At 38.5% G+C, this 21833-nt stretch overlaps 1 protein-coding gene across 4 annotated transcripts in view; it reads left to right on the top strand.

Annotated features, from left to right (window-relative positions):
- Positions 1-17097, top strand: part of LOC128695133 (dentin sialophosphoprotein) — a 31698-nt gene extending 14601 nt beyond the window's left edge. For 3 of the 4 annotated variants that reach the window (XM_053785565.2, XM_070091392.1, XM_070091393.1), the window contains exons 3-5: positions 11502-11594; positions 12250-12450; positions 12828-17097. In XM_053785565.2, the coding sequence (XP_053641540.1) occupies positions 11502-11594; positions 12250-12450; positions 12828-15158 (2625 nt within the window). In that variant the 3' untranslated portion in view covers positions 15159-17097. The remainder of the gene's footprint in view (positions 1-11501; positions 11595-12249; positions 12451-12827) is intronic. The other variant, XM_053785567.2, reaches the window with a different exon arrangement.
- Positions 17098-21833: the final 4736 nt, after the last annotated feature.

The raw sequence follows: 21833 nt of genomic DNA, 5'->3' as shown, positions 1-21833 counted from the left end.
GAGATTAGGAGGCTGAAGGTCCACCTCAATGGGTCTGGGAGAGAGTGTGAGGTGGCTGGAGTTGTGGGGAATGAGGCTTCTAGCAGTGAGGTGCAGTCTGTCTCTCGCTGTGAGGAGGCTGTAGCTGGGGAGGTAGCAACGGCTACCAGCAGTGAGGTGCAGTCCAGCACCTGCTACAAGTGGCGAGTGGTTCACAGTAATGGAAGGCGCATCAGAGTAAGGAAAGTTAAGAGTGAAGATCTGAAGGTAGGAAATCGCTTCTCTGTTCTTCAGGATGAATGTACTTCAGTGGCCAGTGAAGGTAAGGGTACTACTGCCCCTGCTAATGGAGGTAAGCGCATTCTTGTGGTTGGTGACTCTCAGGTAAGATATATTGACCGTGCTTTTTGTAATAGGAATAAGAAGATGAGAGACAGAGTGTGCTTCCCTGGAGCTGGTGTTGGGGACATTGTCAACAGGCTGGATAATATCACGTCAGGTAATGGGAACGAGCCCATTATCTGTCTCAGTGCTGGTGGAAATGATATTGGGAAGGGTAGGAGAGAAGAGCTGCTAGATAAGTACAGGTCAGCTATAGATTTCATTAAGTCTAAGGGAGGGATCCCAATCATATGTAGCATCTTGCCTAGAAGGGGAGTAGGAAATGAATGATTGTCTAGGGCAATTGGTGTAAATTGCTGGCTAGACAGATACTGCAAGGAACTTGCAATCCCATTCATTGACAACTGGAACAACTTTTATGGCAAACATGATATGTATGCAAGGGATGGGGTACATCTCTCTGGGGCTGGGGTGGTAGCACTTGCAGACTCGATTGAGAAGGCCATTGGTGAAATGCCTATGATTTTAAACTGATGGAAGATAGAGGTATGGGTGTGTGTGGGAAACAAGCAGGTTGCAACACTTGGGTTGGAAACAGTAAATGTATAAAAGGCATTCAGCATGAAGTTATAAATAAAGACAATAGATCAGGTCAGCAAACAAAGGGGGACAGCAGAGGGCAGCAAGGGACTAGCTCCCTTAAGGTTTACTATACTAATAGCAGGAGTGTAAGAAATAAGATAGATGAGCTAAGATTAATTGCAAGTGCAGGAAACATAGATATTATTGCTATAACAGAGACCTGGCTTAATCTGAAAGATAGAGAGATGCCCTCTGAATGTCACATACAAGGCTATAAATTATTCCACACTGACAGGGTCAACAGGAAAGGTGGTGGAGTAGCGATGTATGTCAGAGACAATTTAAATTGTTGTGTTAGACAAGATATTAAATTAGAAGCGTCAGCCACTGAATCTGTTTGGTTACAGCTTCTCGAGGGCCGAGAAAAACTAATTTTGGGTGTGATTTACAGGGCCCCAAATCTTGATAGGGAGTGCAGTAAACTTCTATGGGACGAAATTCGTAAGGCATCTACATACGAAAATGTTGTGCTAATGGGAGATTTCAACTATAGACAGATTGACTGGAGCAATTTGACAGGAAATTTAGAGTCAGGTGACTTTCTTGATATGATCCAGGATTGTTTTTTAAAACAGTTTGTGACAGAGCCAACTAGGGGTAATAACCTCCTTGACTTGGTTCTTGCCAGTAGGGAAACACTAATTAATAATCTTGAGGTTAATGATGAGCTTGGGGAAAGTGATCACAAATCACTCAGTTTTAATATATCATGGAATTCCCCTAATAATGGCAATCAAGTCTCCATCCCTGACTTTCGCTTGGCTGATTTCATAGGACTGAAAAATTACTTAGGTGGGCTGAACTGGAATGACCTGACTAAGGGTCAGGTAGGTGGTGATGGTTGCCGATATGATGCTTTCCAGGGCATAGTTCTAGCTGCTCAGTCAAATTATGTTCCAAATAGGGAAATCAGATCAAACAAAAATGATCCTAAATGGATGAACAATAGATTAAAATATCTGATTGGTCAAAAGAGAGGCATATATAGGCAAATCAAAAGAGGAGAGGGGCAATTGAGAAATCGATATATTCAGTTAAAGAGAGAAATAAAAAAGGGAATTAGAAAAGCAAAAAGAGATTATGAGGTTAAAGTTGCAAGAGAATCGAAGACTAACCCAAAAGGATTCTTTCAGGTATACAGAAGTAAGATCAGGGACAAGATAGGCCCACTCAAAAGTTCCTCGGGTCAGCTCACTGACAGTGATAAGGAAATGTGTAGAATTTTTAACACATACTTCCTCTCAGTTTTTACACAGGAGGATACCAGCGATATTCCAGTAATGATAAATTATGTAGAACAGGACGATAATAAACTGTGCACTATTAGGGTCACAAGTGACATGGTCCTTAGGCAAATAGATAAATTAAAACCTAACAAATCCCCAGGCCCTGATGAACTGTATGCAAGGGTTCTAAAGGAATGTAAAGAGGAGCTTAGCACACCTTTGGCTAATCTTTTCAACATATCACTACAAACTGGCATGGTGCCAGATAAGTGGAAAATGGCAAATGTGATACCTATTTTCAAAACAGGTGACAGGTCCTTAGCTTCGAACTATAGACCAATAAGCCTAACCTCCATAGTGGGAAAATTTATGGAATCAATAATTGCCGAGGCAGTTCGTAGCCACCTTGAAAAGCATAAATTAATCAACGAATCTCAGCATGGTTTTACAAAGGGGCGTTCCTGCCTTACGAATTTATTAACTTTTTTCACTAAGGTATTTGAGGAGGTAGATCATGGTAATGAATATGATATTGTGTATATGGACTTCAGTAAGGCTTTTGACAGGGTCCCACATCAGAGACTATTGAGGAAAATTAAAGCACATGGAATAGGAGGAGAAATTTTTTCCTGGATAGAGGCATGGTTGACAAATAGGCAGCAGAGAGTTTGCATAAATGGGGAGAAATCAGAGTGGGGAAGCGTCACGAGCGGTGTTCCACAGGGGTCAGTGTTGGGCCCCCTGCTGTTCACAATCTACATAAACGACATAGATGAGGGCATAAAGAGCGACATCGGCAAGTTTGCCGATGACACCAAAATAGGCCGTCGAATTCATTCTGACGAGGACATTCGAGCACTCCAGGAAGATTTGAATAGACTGATGCAGTGGTCGGAGAAGTGGCAGATGCAGTTTAATATAGACAAATGCAAAGTTCTAAATGTTGGACAGGACAATAACCATGCCACATATAAACTAAATAATGTAGATCTTAATATTACGGATTGCGAAAAAGATTTAGGAGTTCTGGTTAGCAGTAATCTGAAACCAAGACAACAGTGCATAAGTGTTTGCAATAAAGCTAATAGAATCCTTGGCTTCATATCAAGAAGCATAAATAATAGGAGTCCTCAGGTTGTTCTTCAACTCTATACATCCTTGGTTAGGCCTCATTTAGATTATGCTGCACAGTTTTGGTCACCGTATTACAGAATGGATATAAATTCTCTGGAAAATGTACAAAGGAGGATGACAAAGTTGATCCCATGTATCAGAAACCTTCCCTATGAGGATAGACTAAGGGCCCTGAAACTGCACTCTCTAGAAAGACGTAGAATTAGGGGGGATATGATTGAGGTGTATAAATGGAAGACAGGAATAAATAAAGGGGATGTAAATAGTGTGCTGAAAATATCTAGCCTAGACAGGACTCGCAGCAATGGTTTTAAGTTGGAAAAATTCAGATTCAGGAAGGATATAGGAAAGTACTGGTTTGGTAATAGAGTTGTGGATGAGTGGAACAAACTCCCAAATACCGTTATAGAGGCCAGAACGTTGTGTAGCTTTAAAAATAGGTTGGATAAATACATGAGTAGATGTGGGTGGGTGTGAGTTAGACCTGATAACTTGTGCTACCAGGTCGGTTGCCGTGTTCCTCCCTTAAGTCAATGTGACCTGACCTGACTAGGTTGGGTGCATTGGCTTAAGCCGGTAGGAGACTTGGACCTGCCTTGCATGGGCCAGTAGGCCTTCTGCAGTGTTCATTCGTTCTTATGTTCTTATAAGAGAAGGCAAAATTATATGTCATGTAGCCTATCCTTCTAAGCAACATCAGTGTTCTAATTTAGCTGAAGACTGTTAGTAAAGTAATGTCAATATCACACACAATTGATTATTTGATAGTGTATTCTACTGTCTATTGTGGGTCTTCATTGTCTGTTCATGCTTCAGAATTTATCACCTTTATGTATAATTTTATTTATATTAATGTATGGTATAATTTATTAATTTTATTAACCCCTTCAGGGTCCAAGGCCAAAATCTGAAGTGTGCCCCAGTGTCCAAGAATTTAAAAAAAAAAAATTTTTTATTTTTTCTTATGAAATGGTAGAGAATTTTTTGTGAAGGTAATAAAACAAAAAGTATGAAATTTGATGGAAAATTGACGAAATTATGCTCTCGCGAATTTTGATGTGTCAGAGATATTTACAAATCAGCGATTTTGCCGACTTTGACTCCCATTTTAGGCCAATTACATTATTCCAGTCGACCAAATTCTTAGCTATTTCACTAGTATTACTTCCATTCTATCGACTGAGCACAAGAAATCGCCAAGTCAACTGTTTCAACTACAAAATAAAGTGATCGGAAATTGGTAATTTGGCCAATTTAACACAAAGTTCAAAATATTCCAATTTCAAAATAGGGTCCAGAATAAACAATGTAGGTATTCCTGGCACTAAACTAACATTTCCTCTGTTCATTAGTTACATTTTGAGGCTTTACAAATAAATTCCATTTTGATTTTTTATTCACATAATGAATTTTTATTCACACCAAAAAATAGAAGATTTACTGTTATGCAATATTGTAATAATTGCATAAATATCATCACCACATTTGTGAATGTATATTAGACCCACCAGCTGGCGTGTATTAGACGTGTGAGGTCATTTGTTTACTCTTGAACATCGGCAAAATTTAACATTTCCGCTACTTTGAGCTCAGTTTCAAGCTATTTCCAGTGCTAAAACCAATCAAAATCATCTCTATTCCTGTAATATGTCTTCCATTCTATCAAATGAGACCAAGAAATCGCAAATACAACTATAAAAAACATACGAAAAAACACTGCAAAGTTGCTGTTTTAATCGAAAATCATGGTCTCAGTTTTTTTCTCTCATTATACACAGTGTGCTGCAGGATTTGTTTTATGTGGTGCACACATACCACATAGATGTATTCTCTCATATCTAGGCCCAAATGTACCACTCACAGTTTATCAGAGGGAGCTGAGCTCATGACATAGATCTACGGTTTGGACCCTGAACGTAAAGCCGTAGATCTACGGGACGGACCCTGAAAGGGTTAATAGGCATCAGTCTAACCTAATTAATGCATATTGAGAAATTTGCTTATATGACAAACTGACTTTGACACTAGGATGACAGGTTGTGGCATAATACAAGGCCAGTACTGTTCGATCCAAACCAGTGCAGTACAGTGGTCCCTTGATAATCATCCGGCTCGATAGTCATCCTTTTTGGAAATCGTCGCGTTATTTTCGTACAAACATTGGCTCGCAAACGGTCGGTTGACTCACTAATCGTCCTTCGTCCAGGACGCGTACTCATGCTCTGAGCCGCCTCGGCCTCCCTTCCTAGCCAGTGTGCCATTGTTTGCCAGTGAGCGACGGCCCCCTCACTTGTTCATACGAAATATTTCATAATATTCCATTCATTTTAGTGCCTGCAAGTGCTAAATAAGCTACCATGGGTCCAAAGAAAGCTCCTAGTGCCAAGCCTTTGGTAAAGAAGGTTAGAAATACGATTGAACTTAAGAAAAACATCATTGAACAATATGAAAGTGGGGTACGTGTGGCCAAACTGGCCAGAATGTATAACAAATCCCGTACAACCATATCTTCTATCATAGCCAAGAAAAAGGAAATCAAGGAAGCTGTTGTTGCAAAGGGGGTAAATATGCTGACAAAAATGAGATCACCAGTACTCGAAGATGTTGAGAAGTTATTATTGGTGTGAATAAACAAGAAACAATTAGCAGGAGATACTCTTATGATGTCGATTATTTGTGAAAAGGCTAGGCAGTTGCATGACGATCTGGTAAAGAAATTGCCTGCAACGAGTACTGATAATTGTGAATTTAAGGCCAGCAAAGGTTGGTTTGAGAGATTTAAGAAGCGTAGTGGCATACACAGTGTGATAAGGCATGGTGAGGCTGCCAGTTCAGACAAAATTGCAGCTACAAAATTCGTAAGTGAATTCAAGGAGTACATAGAGGCTGAAGGACTGAAACCTGAACAAGTGTTCAGTTGTGACGAAACAGGCCTCTTTTGGAAAAAAATGCCAAAGAAGACCTACATTACTCAGGAGGAAAAGGGACTGCCAGGACACAAGCCTGTGAAAGACAGGCTGACGCTCATGTTCTGTGCTAATGCTAGTGGGGATTTCAAAGTGAAGCCGTTACTAGTGTACCATTCTGAAAATCCCAGAGTATTCAGGAAAAACAATGTTATGAAGAGTAAATTGTGTGTTTTGGAGATCTAATAATAAGGCATGGGTCACGAGGGAAATTTTCGTCGAGTGGTTCAATGAAGTGTTCGGCCCTAGTGTGAAGAATTACCTCCTGGAAAAGAAATTGGATCTCAAGTGCCTCCTAGTAATGGATAATGCATCTGCTCATCCTCCAAACTTGGATGACCTAATTCTGCAGGAGTTTGGGTTCATCACAGTAAAGTTCTTGCCCCCGAATACCAATCCTCTCCTCCAGCCCATGTACCAGCAGGTCATTTCAAACTTTAAAAAGCTCTACACCAAAGCAATGTTTCAAAGGTGCTTTAATGTGACCTCAGACACTCGCTTGACCCCAAGAGATTTTTGGAAAGGTAAGGCTTGGGAGGGAGTGACTACCAGGACTTTGAACTCTGCTTGAAGAAAATTGTGGCCGGATTGTGTCCACAAGAGGGATTTTGAAGGGTTTGGGGCTGACCCTGATGAGCCTATGTCAGTTGTGAACTCTATTGTGGCATTGGGGAGTTCCATGGGATTGGATGTGAGTTTGGAGGATGTGGAAGAGTTGGTGGAGGACCACAAGGAAGAGCTAACCATTGAGGAGCTGCAAGAGCTTCAGCAGGAACAGCAACAGATCGCAGCTCAGAATCTTGCTGCAGAGGAGGAGGAAGAGAGATGGAAGAGGGTGCCTTCTTCAGAAATTAAGGTGATTTTTGAAATGTGGGGTAGGATGGAAAGATTTATGGAGAAACATCACCCTTAGAAGGATGTTACAAGCCATATTGGCAATTTGTACAGTGACAGAGTCTTGACCCATTTTAGGGAAGTTTTAAAGAGACGCCAGAAACAGCGCTCTCTGGACACTTTTTTTTGTGAGACAGGACTCCAGTGACTCTCAAGCTGGTCCTAGTGACATTAAGAAACAGAGAAGAGAAGTAACCCCAGAAAAGGACTTGGTACCTGAGGTGTTGATGGAAGGGGATTCCCCTTCCAAACAGTAACTACTCCAATCTCTCTCCTCCTCCAGTCTTCCATACACTAAGAAGAATCGCCAATAAAGGTAAGTGTTATGCTCTTAATGTTTCATTCATCATTTCCCACTGTATTGTTTATGTACTACATCTATGTTTCATGTAAAAAAAATTTTTGTTTTAATACTTCTGGGTGTCAGGAACAGATTAATTGTATTTACATTATTTCTTATGGGGAAAATTGATTCGAAAATCGTCTATTTCGATAATCGTCGCACTTCCAGGAACGGATTAACGACGATAAACGAGGGACCACTGTACTTTCTGTCATGCCACATGAATTTGATTCCTGGCATAGGGGTTCTGAGACAGTTTATACTGATGTAGTATTAATATACATGTAGTAGTAAACTACAAGTATGAATATAGTCATTTCCATCTGACTTCTGACATTATCATTATTGTATTCAAGGGGAAGTACAGTGGACCCCCGCATACCGATTTTAATCCGTGCAAGAGGGGTCATTGTTATGCGAAATAATCGGTATGCGAATGAATTTTCCCCATAAGAAATAATGGAAATAAAATTAATCCGTGCAAGACACCCAAAAGTATGAAAAAAAAAAATTTTACCACATGAAATGTTAATTTTAATACACACAAACTGAAAAAGGCATGCACAATTACATGACACTTACTTTTATTGAAGATCTGGTGATGATTGATGGGATGGGAGGAGGAGAGAGAGAGTGTTAGTGTTTAGAAGGGGAATCCCCTTCCATTAAGACTTGAGGTGTCGAGTCCTTTTCTGGGGTTACTTCCCTTCTTCTTTTAATGCCACTAGGACCAGCTTCAGAGTCACTGGACTTCTTTCGCACAACATATCTGTCCATAGTGGCCTGTACCTCTCGTTCCTTTATGACTTCCCTAAAGTGTTTCACAACATTGTCAGTGTACAGGTTGCCAACACGGCTTGCAATAGCTGTGTGAGGGTGATTTTCATCAAAAAAGGTTTGCACTTCAAGCCACTTTGCACCCATTTCCTTAATCTTTGTAGTAGGCAACTTCTTCAATTTCTCTCTCCCCTCCTCTGAACCAGTTTCCTCAGGTCTGGCCTCTTGCTGTTGAAGTTGATCTATCAGCTCATCAGTGGTTAGTTCTTCATTGTCCTCCTCCACCTACTCTTCCACATCCTCCCCACTAACCTCCAACCCCAAGGACTTTCCCAATGCCACAATGGATTCCTCAACTGGCATAATCCTCTCAGGGTTAGCCTCAAACCCTTCAAAATCCCTTTTGTCTACACATTCTGGCCACAGTTTCTTCTAAGCAGAGTTCAAGGTCTTCTTAGTCACTCCCTCCCAAGCCTTACCTATAAGGTTTACGCAATTGAGGATATTAAAGTGCTCTCTCCAAAACTCTCTTAGAGTCAGTCAGTTGAGTTTCTGAGGTCACTACAAAGCACCTTTCAAACAGAGCTTTTTTGTACAGTTTTTTGAAGTTTGCAATAACCTGCTGGTCCATGGGCTGCAGGAGAGGAGTGTTATTAGGAGGCAAAAACTTGACGTTAATGAATTTGATGTCCCCATAAAGTCGCTCTGCCACGTCTGTAGGATGACCAGGGGCATTGTCTAACACCAGGAGGCACTTAAGTTCTAATTTCTTTTCAGTTAGGTAATCTTTCACATTGGGGGCAAATGCATGGTGTAACCAGTCATAGAAAAAGTCCCTAGTGACCCATGCCTTACTGTTTGCCCTCCACAGCACACACAAATTCTCCTTGAGGACATTCTTTTGCCTGAACGCTCTAGGAGTTTCAGAGTGATATACTAATAAAGGCTTAACTTTGCAATCACCAGTAGCATTGGAACACATCAACAAAGTAAGCCTGTCTTTCATAGGCTTATGTCGTGGGAGTGCCTTTTCCTCCTGAGTATGGACAGATTATTGACTTTCTGATCAGATATATGATGAAAATGATTTAAAGAATTTGTCAGAAATATTGAAACCTTACAAAAAAGCACTGAACTCATGAAAAAATTACTGGAAGCAGGAGCCGCTTGGCATTTTCTTCCAAAACAGGCCTGTTTCATCACAATTAAACACTTGTTCAGGTTTCAGTCCTTCAGTCTCTATGTACTCCTTGAATTCATGCACATATTTTTCAGCCGCTTTGTGGTCCGAACTGGCAGCCTCACCATGCCTTATCACACTATGTATGCCACTACGCTTCTTAAATCTCTCAAACCAACCTTTGCTGGCCTTAAATTCACTCACATCAGCACTAGTTGCAGGCACTTTTTTAATTAAATCCTCATGCAACTTCCTAGCCTTTTCGCTTATGATCGCTTGAAAGATGCTATCTCCTGCTAGCTGTTTTTCATTTATCCACACCAATAAGAGTCTCTCAACATCTTCCATCACTTGCGATCTTTGTTTCGAAAACGCAGTTAAACCTTTGGCAAGAACAGCTTCCTTGATTGCCTTTCTGGTGCCCACAATAGTAGCGATGGTTGAATGGGGTTTCTTGTACAACCTGACCAGGTCGGCGATACGCACTCCACTTTCATACTTATCAATGATCTCTTTCTTCATTTCTATTGGAATTCTCACCCTTATTGGTGTAGGGTTGGCACTAGAAGCTTTCTTAGGGCCCATGGTCACTTATTTTCCAGAAACAGCACTGAAAACACTGTAATAATACGAAATATTCCGATTGTATGCTTGGATGTTACCGCGGAGGCTGGCTGGTAAACAATGGCACGGGCGGCACATGTGAGGCTGGCTGAGGGCGCACATTGGACGCGTCTCGGACGAAAATTGGTGAGCGGGTTTTTAAGCGGTATGCGAGGCAAAATTTTTGCGATTAAAGCAAGCGGTATGCGGATTAATCGTTATGTGATGCCATCGGTATGTGGGGGTCCACTGTACTAAATTCAGAGGGGTCATATAGCACTTGGGAATGAGAGGTAATCAGGTTTGATCCAAGGAACAAGAGGGTACCTCAAGTTCCTTGGATCATTTGAACTAATGTCAATGTTCTAGCAAGACAGAGATTGAATGAGTGTTTTTTTTTCTTCTTTGTTGGGTTACCCTGTCTGACTGGGAGATAGCCAGAGTGATAAAAAATTAAGAAACTTATAAATCACTGTAACTGCCAGTAAAATAATGTAGATCTTAATCAGACCAAATGTAGAAAAGACAGATTTAAGGAGGTTATATTTTAACTTTGGGCAGCTTAAAAAATAGATTGCACAGGTACACAAGCAGGAGTTGTTGGGTGTGACTAAGAACTGCCTAGCATGGGCAGGTAGGCATACTGTAATTCTCTTATGTTCTTATCAGTAAAAACCCTTGATACAGTAATAGAGTTCTGCAAATTAGAAACTAGGTGAATTTGGGGGTGGAGTGACTGTACATGATAAATAGTTCCTGTGCAGTCATAGATCTATGTGATAAACAGTTTAAAAGCTAAACTTTAAGCTACATATATAACCACCTCTTGATCAGATCTCCTTTAGGGGATGTAATGTTAGTAATGTAATGCAATGTAAGTTATTTTAATGAAAGATCAGAAAAAAGACTTGGAGAGGGTCATTTCCCTATTTTTTAGGCAAAGTCAATCAACCAAGCTAAAGAGCCCTAAAAATAGATCTTTGAATAGTTTCTCTTATTTATTGATTGCATATTTTTTTGAATTATCATGGTATACAGAATAAACTTGTAATTTTACATGAAAATTAACTTAGCAATCTCACCCAATCATACTAAAAATCAGTGTACTATACTGTACATTACTATTACTGAGCTTAATCTTTTCTAACTTACCTAAGGTAAGCTGAAATTGTGTTATTTAATATCAAAGAAATTCAGTTATTTTATGATTTTTTGGACTTATTGTCTCAAGTTATTGCAACAATAAATTTACACTATTGTTGCTCTATAAGCCAAGATTACAAGCTCTGCCTAAAATTTACAACATAGACATGGATAGGTAGAGGTAATTTTGATGATAAACATTTATGCAAGGGTATGTGAACAGTTGTATAAACATACTTTACTACCATAATTTACATTTTACACTTTCTTAGTACGTGGATAGTGAAGGCCTTCACCCTGATGTTGTACTGGATACTCTACCATATTTTAATTGGGATGAAGTGAAACTTCAATTTAATTATCAGGTACAGTAGTGAGAAAGTAATGTTTATTTACTTTTCTAAAGTTACCAAATTCAGCATGTTTCTGCATGATGTAAACTTGTTCTTGTACTGCTGTATACCATTTGGGATTGTAGAGGAAAGGGGTCTAGTAGTTAGAGCTACAACTCTTTTAACATCATTCTTGCATGCTTCATCAGCATTTTGGTGTTTTACTAGCTTTCTTAATATTTCTTTTTTATATAATATTAATCCTCTTCAGTTCTGTCTTGTTAGTTTGCCTGTAATGACTTTCAGTTATATGTTCAGAAATCTCTATTGACAAAATGGTACTTATGTCAACAATACAAATTAGTTTTTTTGAGCTGTATTATTTGTATTACAAAAATAATGTTCCTGTATTAGACATAATTAAATTAGTACAATACTGCAACACTGTTTAAATTATTTCTGTCTTGCACTCAGCCAACAGAGGATTGAGCCTCTACCACATCATGCACTGAATGAGACCCACATGGGTTTAGCGCTTAGCATGAATTATAATTATAATCAGGAAAGTTTTTCTTATTGCTAAGTGAATGTCTATTATGTTTTTTCTTTGATTACATAGTGATTATTTTATAACAAGAGCTAATGTATAGATACTAAATTTAAATGAGAATAACTGCTTTTTCTTCAGGATGACAGTTTCAAAGATTATCATGCCAAAATTGTCAAAGCTGCTCTTGAGGCTATAGAAGCTAGTGCGGGTGAGCAGGTAAATAGCCTCAAGCACCTAAAGAATGATTTACATCTTGAATTAGAAAAATACCTTCAAGTTCAGCTTCCTAAACTCCTGATATTCTTGATGGATCTTATTCCCACTACTGCATTAGAAAAGGTGAGGGCAGATTTACATTCACATTTTGAGATAATCATCATAACTGTGTATGCCTTTCTCAGAATTTTTCATATTTTTAATTTCCTTGCTTATGGAAACGTAGAGGTCGGACAAACATTCACTTTTATAATGTACAAAGATGGCTCGTGTTTGATACTATTTGTTCCAGAGTTTATGATGACCAAATAATTCTTCACAGAAAGTGATGAGACAGCTATGGAAGATTATTTTAGATGGGACACAAGCATATCTTTACGCAGTAACTGTAATAGCTTACTGCACAAGAACATTTTTGGAAAACATAAAACATGCATGATATGATGGATGGGAAAACTGCATTCTTTATAGCAAACTAACTTATTTTCTTTTTCTTTCAGATGATTGATAATGTAGAAATTAAAGAAAATCTTAAAAGACAGAATGTAGCAGAATATACAGCCCTTCTGAATGCTTTGAAAAACGAAACTCGTGTCACTGAAGCTGCCTTAAATGAAGTCTTAGAAGCAATTTTGACAAAAACTAAATCACAAGAACAGACACATGCAGAAAGAACTGAAGAGTTTCAGGTTCTCAGTGAAGTTGAAGTAAGCCAGAATATCACTACCACCAGTGATGAAGATAGCAATTTGCAGGCCTCTACACATGGTGCAGACACACACACATCACCTGATGAAGAAGTCGATGTTATAATACACAAGGGAAAAATATATAATGTCAAGAGGGGTAATGCATTTGAAGTCCCCTATCGGCATGCAAGTAATGAACATGATACTGGACAGGCTTTCCAGTCACCTAATATGCTTGAAGTTATAATTCACAAATCTGAAGTATATGAAATTATTTCTGGAATGGGCCCCCAGGTTGGGCAGAGACTACAAGTCCCTCAAACTGTGCAGTCTCTTATGATGAAAAGTAACTTTACTGACTCAGACCTTCAAGATTTAGAAAGTGCTATTAATCATCTAGAAACCTTACTTCCATTATTAAAGGAAAAGTTGAGGCAAGGCCAAATGAAAATAAGTGCTGGGAGTCAGAGTTCTGAGGATGAGAACAGTAATTCTGACAATGATGAGAATCCTCCAAGTCATTTTCAGTCATATGGTAATCATGCTGATTCACATGTGACTCAACAATTGGCAAATGACAACAGCCAAGCTGAGAATAGTTGTCAGCAAGAAAGTTCTGTTAATGGAGAACATTCTTTGCAGATTTCACAGTTATCTCAGAATTCTGATGCCAAAAATTCTGGGAGCCAGCATTCTGAGGATGAGGACAGTAATTCTGACACAGCTGATAAGAATCCTTCAAGTCATTTTCAGTCATATGGTAATCATGCTGATTCACATGTGACTCAGCAGTTGACAGATGACAACAGACAAGCTGAGGATAGTTGTCAGCAAGAAAGTCCTGTTAATGGGGAACATTCTTTGCAGATTTCACAGTTATCTCAGAATTCTGATGCCAAAAATTCACTGAGTGTATTTTTTAATTTTGAAAAAGATGAAGTAAGCAGTCAAAGCCATTTAAATGAATATAATAGGAGTCCCTTAAAGATAGTTCAAGATAAAAGCCAGGGAGTTATATCCAAAGAATCTCTTACTCTTGTATCTCCTTACCCAAATGAGGTACCAGAACATATTTCACCACAGGATTGTGATAGTAATCAAAGCACTCCTAATTTTGATTTAAGCAATACCTTTCCAGAATTAAAAGTTACACCTGGAATTGCAGATCCTCTTAGAGAATTAACATCCAGCAGACAAATTCAGTATCGTTTAAAAAGTCTGTGCCAGGAGAAACCAAAAAGCATTGAAGCTTCTAAAAACAAAGAAAATGAACCTATACAACCCAATTTACATTCTCAAACTTCTGCTGAAATTTTATTAAACAGTAGCTCTCCTTTAATGAACTCTTCCCTCAGAGCAAATGAAAATAATTTGCCTAAAGGTATAAATAATAACCATTTTGATAATGCTGCACAACAAACCACTTTTGTACATGAAGGTATTTTTCAATGTGCAGCTAATGAAAAGAAATCCTCACTTGGGAGAAGAATTAAGCAGAATATAAATGCAACTAATGAAAGTCAAGCTGCTTCTAAGCAAACTGTGACTGAAGACAGAATAAATGTGAGGAAAATTCCTGAAGACGTGGCTTGTCAACCCAAACAAAGGTCTGGTAAGCGTAAACGTACAGAAACAAAACATGCAGCTGATAGACAACAGTCTATGCTTGAAGCCACAAATCCATACCATTTTGATAGTGCTATACAAGAAACGGCTTATGCACCTGATGAGAGTAGTATACTGCAATTTGCAGCTAATGAAAAGAAATCTTCACTTATGAGACAAACTAAGCAGGATGTAAGTGAAAGTGACAATAGTAGTAAAGATACTTCCAAGCAAAGTGTGGCTTGTCCACCCAAATCGAGTGTGGATAAATGTAAACGTACAGGAACTAAACATGCAGATTATGAAAAACAACCTAAAACATTGAAGAGAGGGAAAATATCTAAGCAAAAGTTAACTGTGGGAGGGCCGTCAGATTGTTTAGCACCAGCTCCAGATTCATCTCACTCGGATGAAGAAGTCTTCGTGACCCCTAAGTCAAGCCCAGAATCAAAGTCAATGACTTGGCTCGTCAGTGAATTGAGCACCACTGATGCAGAGTCATTTACAACAGTAACAAGTGGTTTTCAGTCATCTTAGGAGGTATGAAAATATTTAGAATTTGTTAAATGTATTTTATCAAGAAACTCCATGCTATCTGTTTTACATTTAAGTTCCAGAGGTGGAAAGTACAGTGGACCCCCGCATAACGATATTAATCCGTTCCTGAGAGCTCATTGTTATGCGAAATTATCGTTATGCGAATGAATTTTCCCCATAAGAAATAATGGAAATCAAATTAATCCGTGCAAGACACCCAAAAGTATGAAAAAAAAAATTTTACCACATGAAATATACATTTTCCTACACACAAAGAGAAGGATACATGCACAATAGTATAGTAGTACATGCACAATATAGTTTTTTAGCGCTATGCGAGATGGGATGTACAGTGGGATTCAGGGAAACTGGCCTGCCGGTTTCCCTGAATCCCTTCATAAATGTTACTTTGCTCACACTCCAACAATATAATTTCCTTAATAAATTAAATAATGTATATTCCATTATCTTATCACTTGAAAGAAGTGTGAATAACAGAACATTCCCTTTCATGCAGTGCAAGAATTCTTTAGTTTAAAGTTAATTGATTAGTTTCTTAGGTTACTTTTATTAGTTTAAAGTACTGCATTAATTATCTAGGTTATAGGCCATACTAGAATTCTTTCACTAGTTTAATGCATTAGGTGGTGAAAAACAATTATAGAGAAGCCCTTTATTTAGACATTTCGCCAGTGCAACAAGCTTTTTCAGTCAATACCTGGGATGCACAAGTAAATTTATACAACTATAGTCAGGTGACTAGCTAGGTGAGTGAAGTCCCTGTGTAGGTGAACTGTAAAGGAAGTGTACAGGTACTTTGAATGAACTGTTTGCACAAGATAAGTTGGACTACAGGTTTGGCTAAATTCAAGAAGCTTTCACTTTAACCAAACCCATGGCTCAGCTCATATTACATGAAAGGACATAGAAAGGGCCGGTACGCCCCCACCCTCCTATCAGTGCTCTTATCTCTCAATTCATCCCACAATGACCTCATTAATCTGACCACTCACCAGACTATGCTTGTATAAATTTGCTTGCTGTGCATCCCTTTGTATTGACTGAAGAAACTTGTTCCACAAACAAAACATCTAAAGTCTCTCTCTGCAGTTATATCTTTTTCACAACCCTTCGGTTTTGTGCCATTTATCTCCATAATGTATTAACTATTTAGGTTATATGCCATGCAGGAATACTTTATTAGTTTTGAGTTAATGTATTAGTTACAGACCATGCAAGAATACTTAGTTCACAGTACAGTATTAAGTTTAAAAGCCATGAAAGAATACTTGGTTTACAGTTCAGTATCATAAGCCATGCAAGAATAGATTTGTTTAGAGTTAATTTACAGTACATAATAGGCTTGCCTTAAAATATGCTGTGTACCTATAACCAGTTTGTAACTAAATAATGTACAAACTCATACATTATAACTCCAGTGTATATACCATATTTCATGGCTCTTAAGACTTGTTTTAGTTTCAATGGCTCGGCATCGAATGTAACTGGGAGAGCTACAGCCCCCCCAAACTTATAGCTTCCATCACTGACCTTCGGTTTATAGGATGCAGGGTGGTTTTTAGAGACATTTTATGGAAAAAAAAAAAAGTGTCTAATAAGCCACAAAATACGGTGCATATTCTAGAGCAATAAAAGTTTTATTAATTTCATTAGTTTCAAATGCAGGTGTGACAACAGTGTGCAAGGGGTTACATTCTTAGAGGTCCCCCTAATCTAAAATTGCCAAGTAATGCACAGTTGTTTCCAAAATAAATTTCATTTCAGATTTTGCATTTGTTTTGTGTTTGAGGTCATTTCTTTGTAAATACTTGCTCTAATCTGGTTAATATTGACATACAAAAAGAATGTCCAGAATGAAGAGATTTTTTAGGTAAAGGAAAAGCTGTTAAGCACATTTGAATAAAATCCTTTGTTGTCAGTCTAGTCATCATTCACAAAGCCTGAAAAAAAATGGCTACCATGTGTAACCCCATGGATGATCAAATCTATTCTCATCAACAAAAACGCTGGATAAGTGAAATCCACAAATAAGAACGCCTGCAGATTTGTGGGGACAACTATCCATATAATTACTAGTCAGACCCCCAGTATCAAGGGCTTCTCAGTTCATGGGCTTTGATTATCCAACATTTTTACTGATGCACCCCCCTCAAGGAAGGTTCCTTGATGTTGGTGAGGGGCGCTTGATTTAGGGAACTGGATCTGTGCTCCAGTTCCCCGAATTAAGCCTGAATGCCTTCCACATCCCCCCCCAGGCGCTGTATAATCCTCCGGGTTTAGCGCTTCCCCTTGATTATAATAATAATAATAATACTGATGCACCTTGCAAATAGCATCAGTTATTCACACTGGTTTTTCAGTGAATCAAAGACTTGATGAAACATCAAGTCCAAACTGTTGAAGTGTCTTTAAATGCTAATATAATCAAGAGTAGTGCTAAACTTGAAAGGGTCATACTAGGGAGGAATATATGAAGAGATGGAGGGGCAGGGGTGTGCAACAGTAAGAATTAGAGGCAGGCCTGTAAGAGTAAAATTTAGAAATGGTGCAATAGGTTTGTGGAAAAGTCAGAGCGAGTCTGCATCAAAGGTGGAACTTTTAGCAAGGTGGTGGTATGTATGTACTGTAAAAAGACTCTCTCTGATTACAGTTTGTTGAGGTTTGCCATCTACTATAGATTATTTTTTTTTTTTTTATTAAATTGGTGCAGGACCCCATAATGGAAAACTAACCATAGGATTTCAGTCAAACTGCTCAGTTTTTCCCTTTGCCCAAAAATAACTAGTTTTCTTTTTTGCAACTTGGTATTAAGACTTCAGAGATATTTAAAGAATTAAAATTTCTGATGCCCAAAATGAGCCCAAATCTATAATGCAACTAATTTTATCATAATTTAGTGATAACAATTAATAGTTTCTGAAATTGCAATGGCCTGTAGTTCCAGAACACATGTCCAGCAAATTTGGGTGTTTGGTTATACAGCACATCAGTTAGTTACTGCAGTCACTCCAGTTGTAAAATGACTATTTTCCTGAGCTTCTCTGTAGAAATCTGTTTACTGAGTAACTGTGCTTGTATTATTTATTCAGTATTATACTTAAGAGGAAGTGCTAAACCTATATGGGTCAGAGTACCTGGAAAAGGAGGAAATCGTGTTTAATCCAAGGATGGGGAGGACAGATCCACATTCCTTGCATCAAGAACTCCTTGCATGGAGGATTATTATTATAATCATGGGGAGCACTAAACTCGTAGGATTATACAGCACATGGGGGGGGGGTTAGATGGAAGGTATTCAGGTTCAGTTCAGGAAACTGGAGCACAGATTCAATTCCCTAGATCAAGAGCCCCTCACCAGCATCAAGGAACCTCCCTTGAGGGGTTGCATGGAGGAATCTCTCGACTGGTAATTTAAATCTTTTTTACGAGTAGTTTCTTGCCTCCTGATAGTTTCATAATTCACTGAATACTATACAGCAGTGGTTCCCAAACTGGGGGTAAATTACCCCCTGGGGGTAATTTAACCATTTTTGGGGGGTAATGGAGGGGTGACAGAAAAAAAGTTATGAATTCTGAAAATCAAGAAAACAATGCGGTACCCGGTATGAGGATTATTGTTAACTTTGTCTTAGTATATAAAGTTGTAAAGTAAACCTATTATAAGTAAGTAATAAAGTTAAACCAAATAACAATAAACATCAAAAACTAATATACACTATTAGAAAAGAAGAAATATATAGCTAAGTGTGTGGAAACCCAAAAGTATTTTGACAAGTATGCTTCAGGACAAAAGTCACTCAGTAGCCCAGATCGACCTGTCCAGTACGCGTCACTCACTTCCTGAGGGTGCCTCTATTTCACACTGTCAGTTTATCTGTGAGCATCAGCCGAGGTAGACATAAGCTGGTATGAAGCCAAGAATTCCTAAACTAGCTTCAAGTATGCAACTCCATCCATCCCACTGATGTTCTTGATATCTTTGGTAATAGTCATTAGAGATGCACAATGTTCAAATACAATAAATAAAAGAAAATATCTCAAGTGTTTTAATTTAGCCATATATATCAATAATAACAACATTTTGTGAAAGGGGTAACATGCTTTATGTGGCATATTAAATTGGGTAACAAGCTGAAAAAGTTTGGGAACCAATGCTATACAGTGATAAATTACAGTATAATAATTTTGATTATAATTATTAAATATATTCATAAAATGAGCCAAACCTGCATGTATCGTAGTGTTGCAAGGTTCAGGAGACCTATGGGCAAAGGGAAGTAGTTACAAGAAAAGTCCCCCTCAAGGAAGGTTCCTTGATGTTGGTGAGGGGCTCTTGATTTAGGGAATTGGATCTGTGCTCCAGTTCCCCGAATTAAGCCTGAATGCCTTCCACATATCCCCCCCCCAGGCGCTGTATAATCCTCCGGGTTTAGCGCTTCCCCCTTGATTATAATAATAATAATACAAGAAAAGTCAAAGATAGCACAAGTTAGTCTGCAATAAAGGTTAAGACTTTCTGAAAGGAGAGCAGACACAGGGCACCCAGATGCTGAAAACAAGACGAAGTGAAGTCTTTGTGCTCTGATAAACGGTGCAACTAGTTAAGTTTTAATAGCCAACAAGACCTGACAAGTTTCACAAAGAAGCACCAAACACCTCTCCATGTGACAACTTGGTGCAAGTCTCGTGTGGCGAACGTGCAGTCGTGCAACAACCATTTTCCAAATGGGATAGTAATGAAAAGAAATTGGCCAAGAAGTTGATTGTGGTTTGATCATGAACAGCTTGTTGGTTTCTAACCTATATCAACAATGCTGCCAATGATCCCAAATGTTCCAAGACAAAACTGGGAGAGGGTTGAACCCTGCAAGTTGATAGGGCCTTGACTGCAGAGCATGCAGAATCTGAAGTTCATGGCCCTGAACATCAGAATGATCAGGGACTTAACAAATGATGATGTCTTTATGCTTGCTGAAGAAGCAACACGGCTGTGCTAGCGCTGAATGTGAGGGTTGATGGGATGTAATGAGTCAAAGGTCTGAAGAACCTGTAATGCAGTGAATCAAGAAACTACAGCAAAAGATGAAGTGGGAAGAGAAGCAATGTGTACAATAGCTGCAAGAAGTACATATAACTATCGCGAAAATATTAGCATACTCGGTACACGTCATACTATCCAGAAAAAGTGCTTTGTATCTTACTGTCATGATATATCACTGCATGCAGCAGTATTATTATTATTATCAAAGGAAAGTGCTAAACCGACAAGGGTCACATGCAGCAGTAGCATGAGAGTGTAATTGAAAATATTCAAGGAAAAGGGAGCACATGCCCACAGCAGAGATCAGACTAGACATATTAATTGTACTCAGACTTGCCAACAGCTGTATATCTTGAACATCACTTAAACATTTTGAACCATCATTTAGTATGATGATAATTTACAAAATAATTACAATAAAATTGACATTGCTATTTTTTGTCTTTTGAAAGTAAAATTGAACTACATACTGTACAGTAATTGCTCAGTTAACTGCCATTCCTTCATCAGAATGAGAGATCAACCACGATTCTGTCGGCTACAACAACAGTCACAGAAGTTATTCAAAAATGAATTGGATGGTTAGAATGCATTCAACTTGAAGGAGGGATTTCCATAACAATTCATGAAAAACTAGTCTGAAAAATAGAAAACAGGAGGAATTAAAGGCATATTAACATATTGGATGACCCATTTCTTATTTTAAAGGACACTGAGAAAAGTTATGTTCTTAATGGAATAACACTACCTAGTGGGTTGACAGAAGGATCAATGCTTTCTAATTCTATATAAATCACTTGCCAGAAGGAATTTAAAACCATATGAACATGAAGGTAAACCAAAATGAAAATGGAAACATTAAAAATTTGTATATTTTGACCTCCAAACGATTTTTTTTCAGTAGAATAGGAGATGTCTCATATCTCAGGATTGTCATGCTGTTGGATTTTGATTTAGAAGCTTAATTTAGGTCAGTGCTGACTTGTAGTGTTTTAAGGCACATCTAGCCTTTATTGTTCCTGGAATATGTTGAAATTATGACTATGCATACAGATGGAAAAATCCCAGCCAGGTAAGCTAGAAAAATGACAGTCCCTGCTGGAAGACTTGGATAGATTGAGCAAGTGGGGTACGAGATCGATATCGGACCATAATTGGACATAAATGCCATTTAATACAAATTAGTGAAGTGAAAAAATGTAATACAGTATTAAAGTCATTAGACAAAGACAGACACCTAGGAGGCAAGAGAGACTTACAGGAAGACCCTGTAATAGTGAGAACTTCCTGTGTCACTGGCCAATTTCAAAATACTTAAGGGATACACAATATTGGTATGGTGTCGCCTCTCAAGGGAGGTTCCTTGATGCTGGTGAGGGGTTCTTGATCTAGGGAATTGGATCTGTGCTCCAGTTCCCTGAATACCTTCCATCCCCTCCCCACACAGGTGCTGTATAATCACTATGGGTTTAGCACTTCCCCATGATTATAATAATAATGGTAAGGTGTCAGCACTTCATTAAAATGTTTGGACAAACTAGGAAAGTTCATAGACAAGCTACAAAATGGTAATGTGAGCTACACAATATGCTACCACACACAGGTTCATGGTG

This window comes from Cherax quadricarinatus, chromosome 35, assembly GCF_038502225.1.
Source record: "Cherax quadricarinatus isolate ZL_2023a chromosome 35, ASM3850222v1, whole genome shotgun sequence".
In the NCBI taxonomy this organism is placed as follows: domain Eukaryota; kingdom Metazoa; phylum Arthropoda; class Malacostraca; order Decapoda; family Parastacidae; genus Cherax; species Cherax quadricarinatus.
Note: the sequence above shows the minus strand (reverse complement) of the source record. Positions and strands in the feature narration are given on the sequence as shown.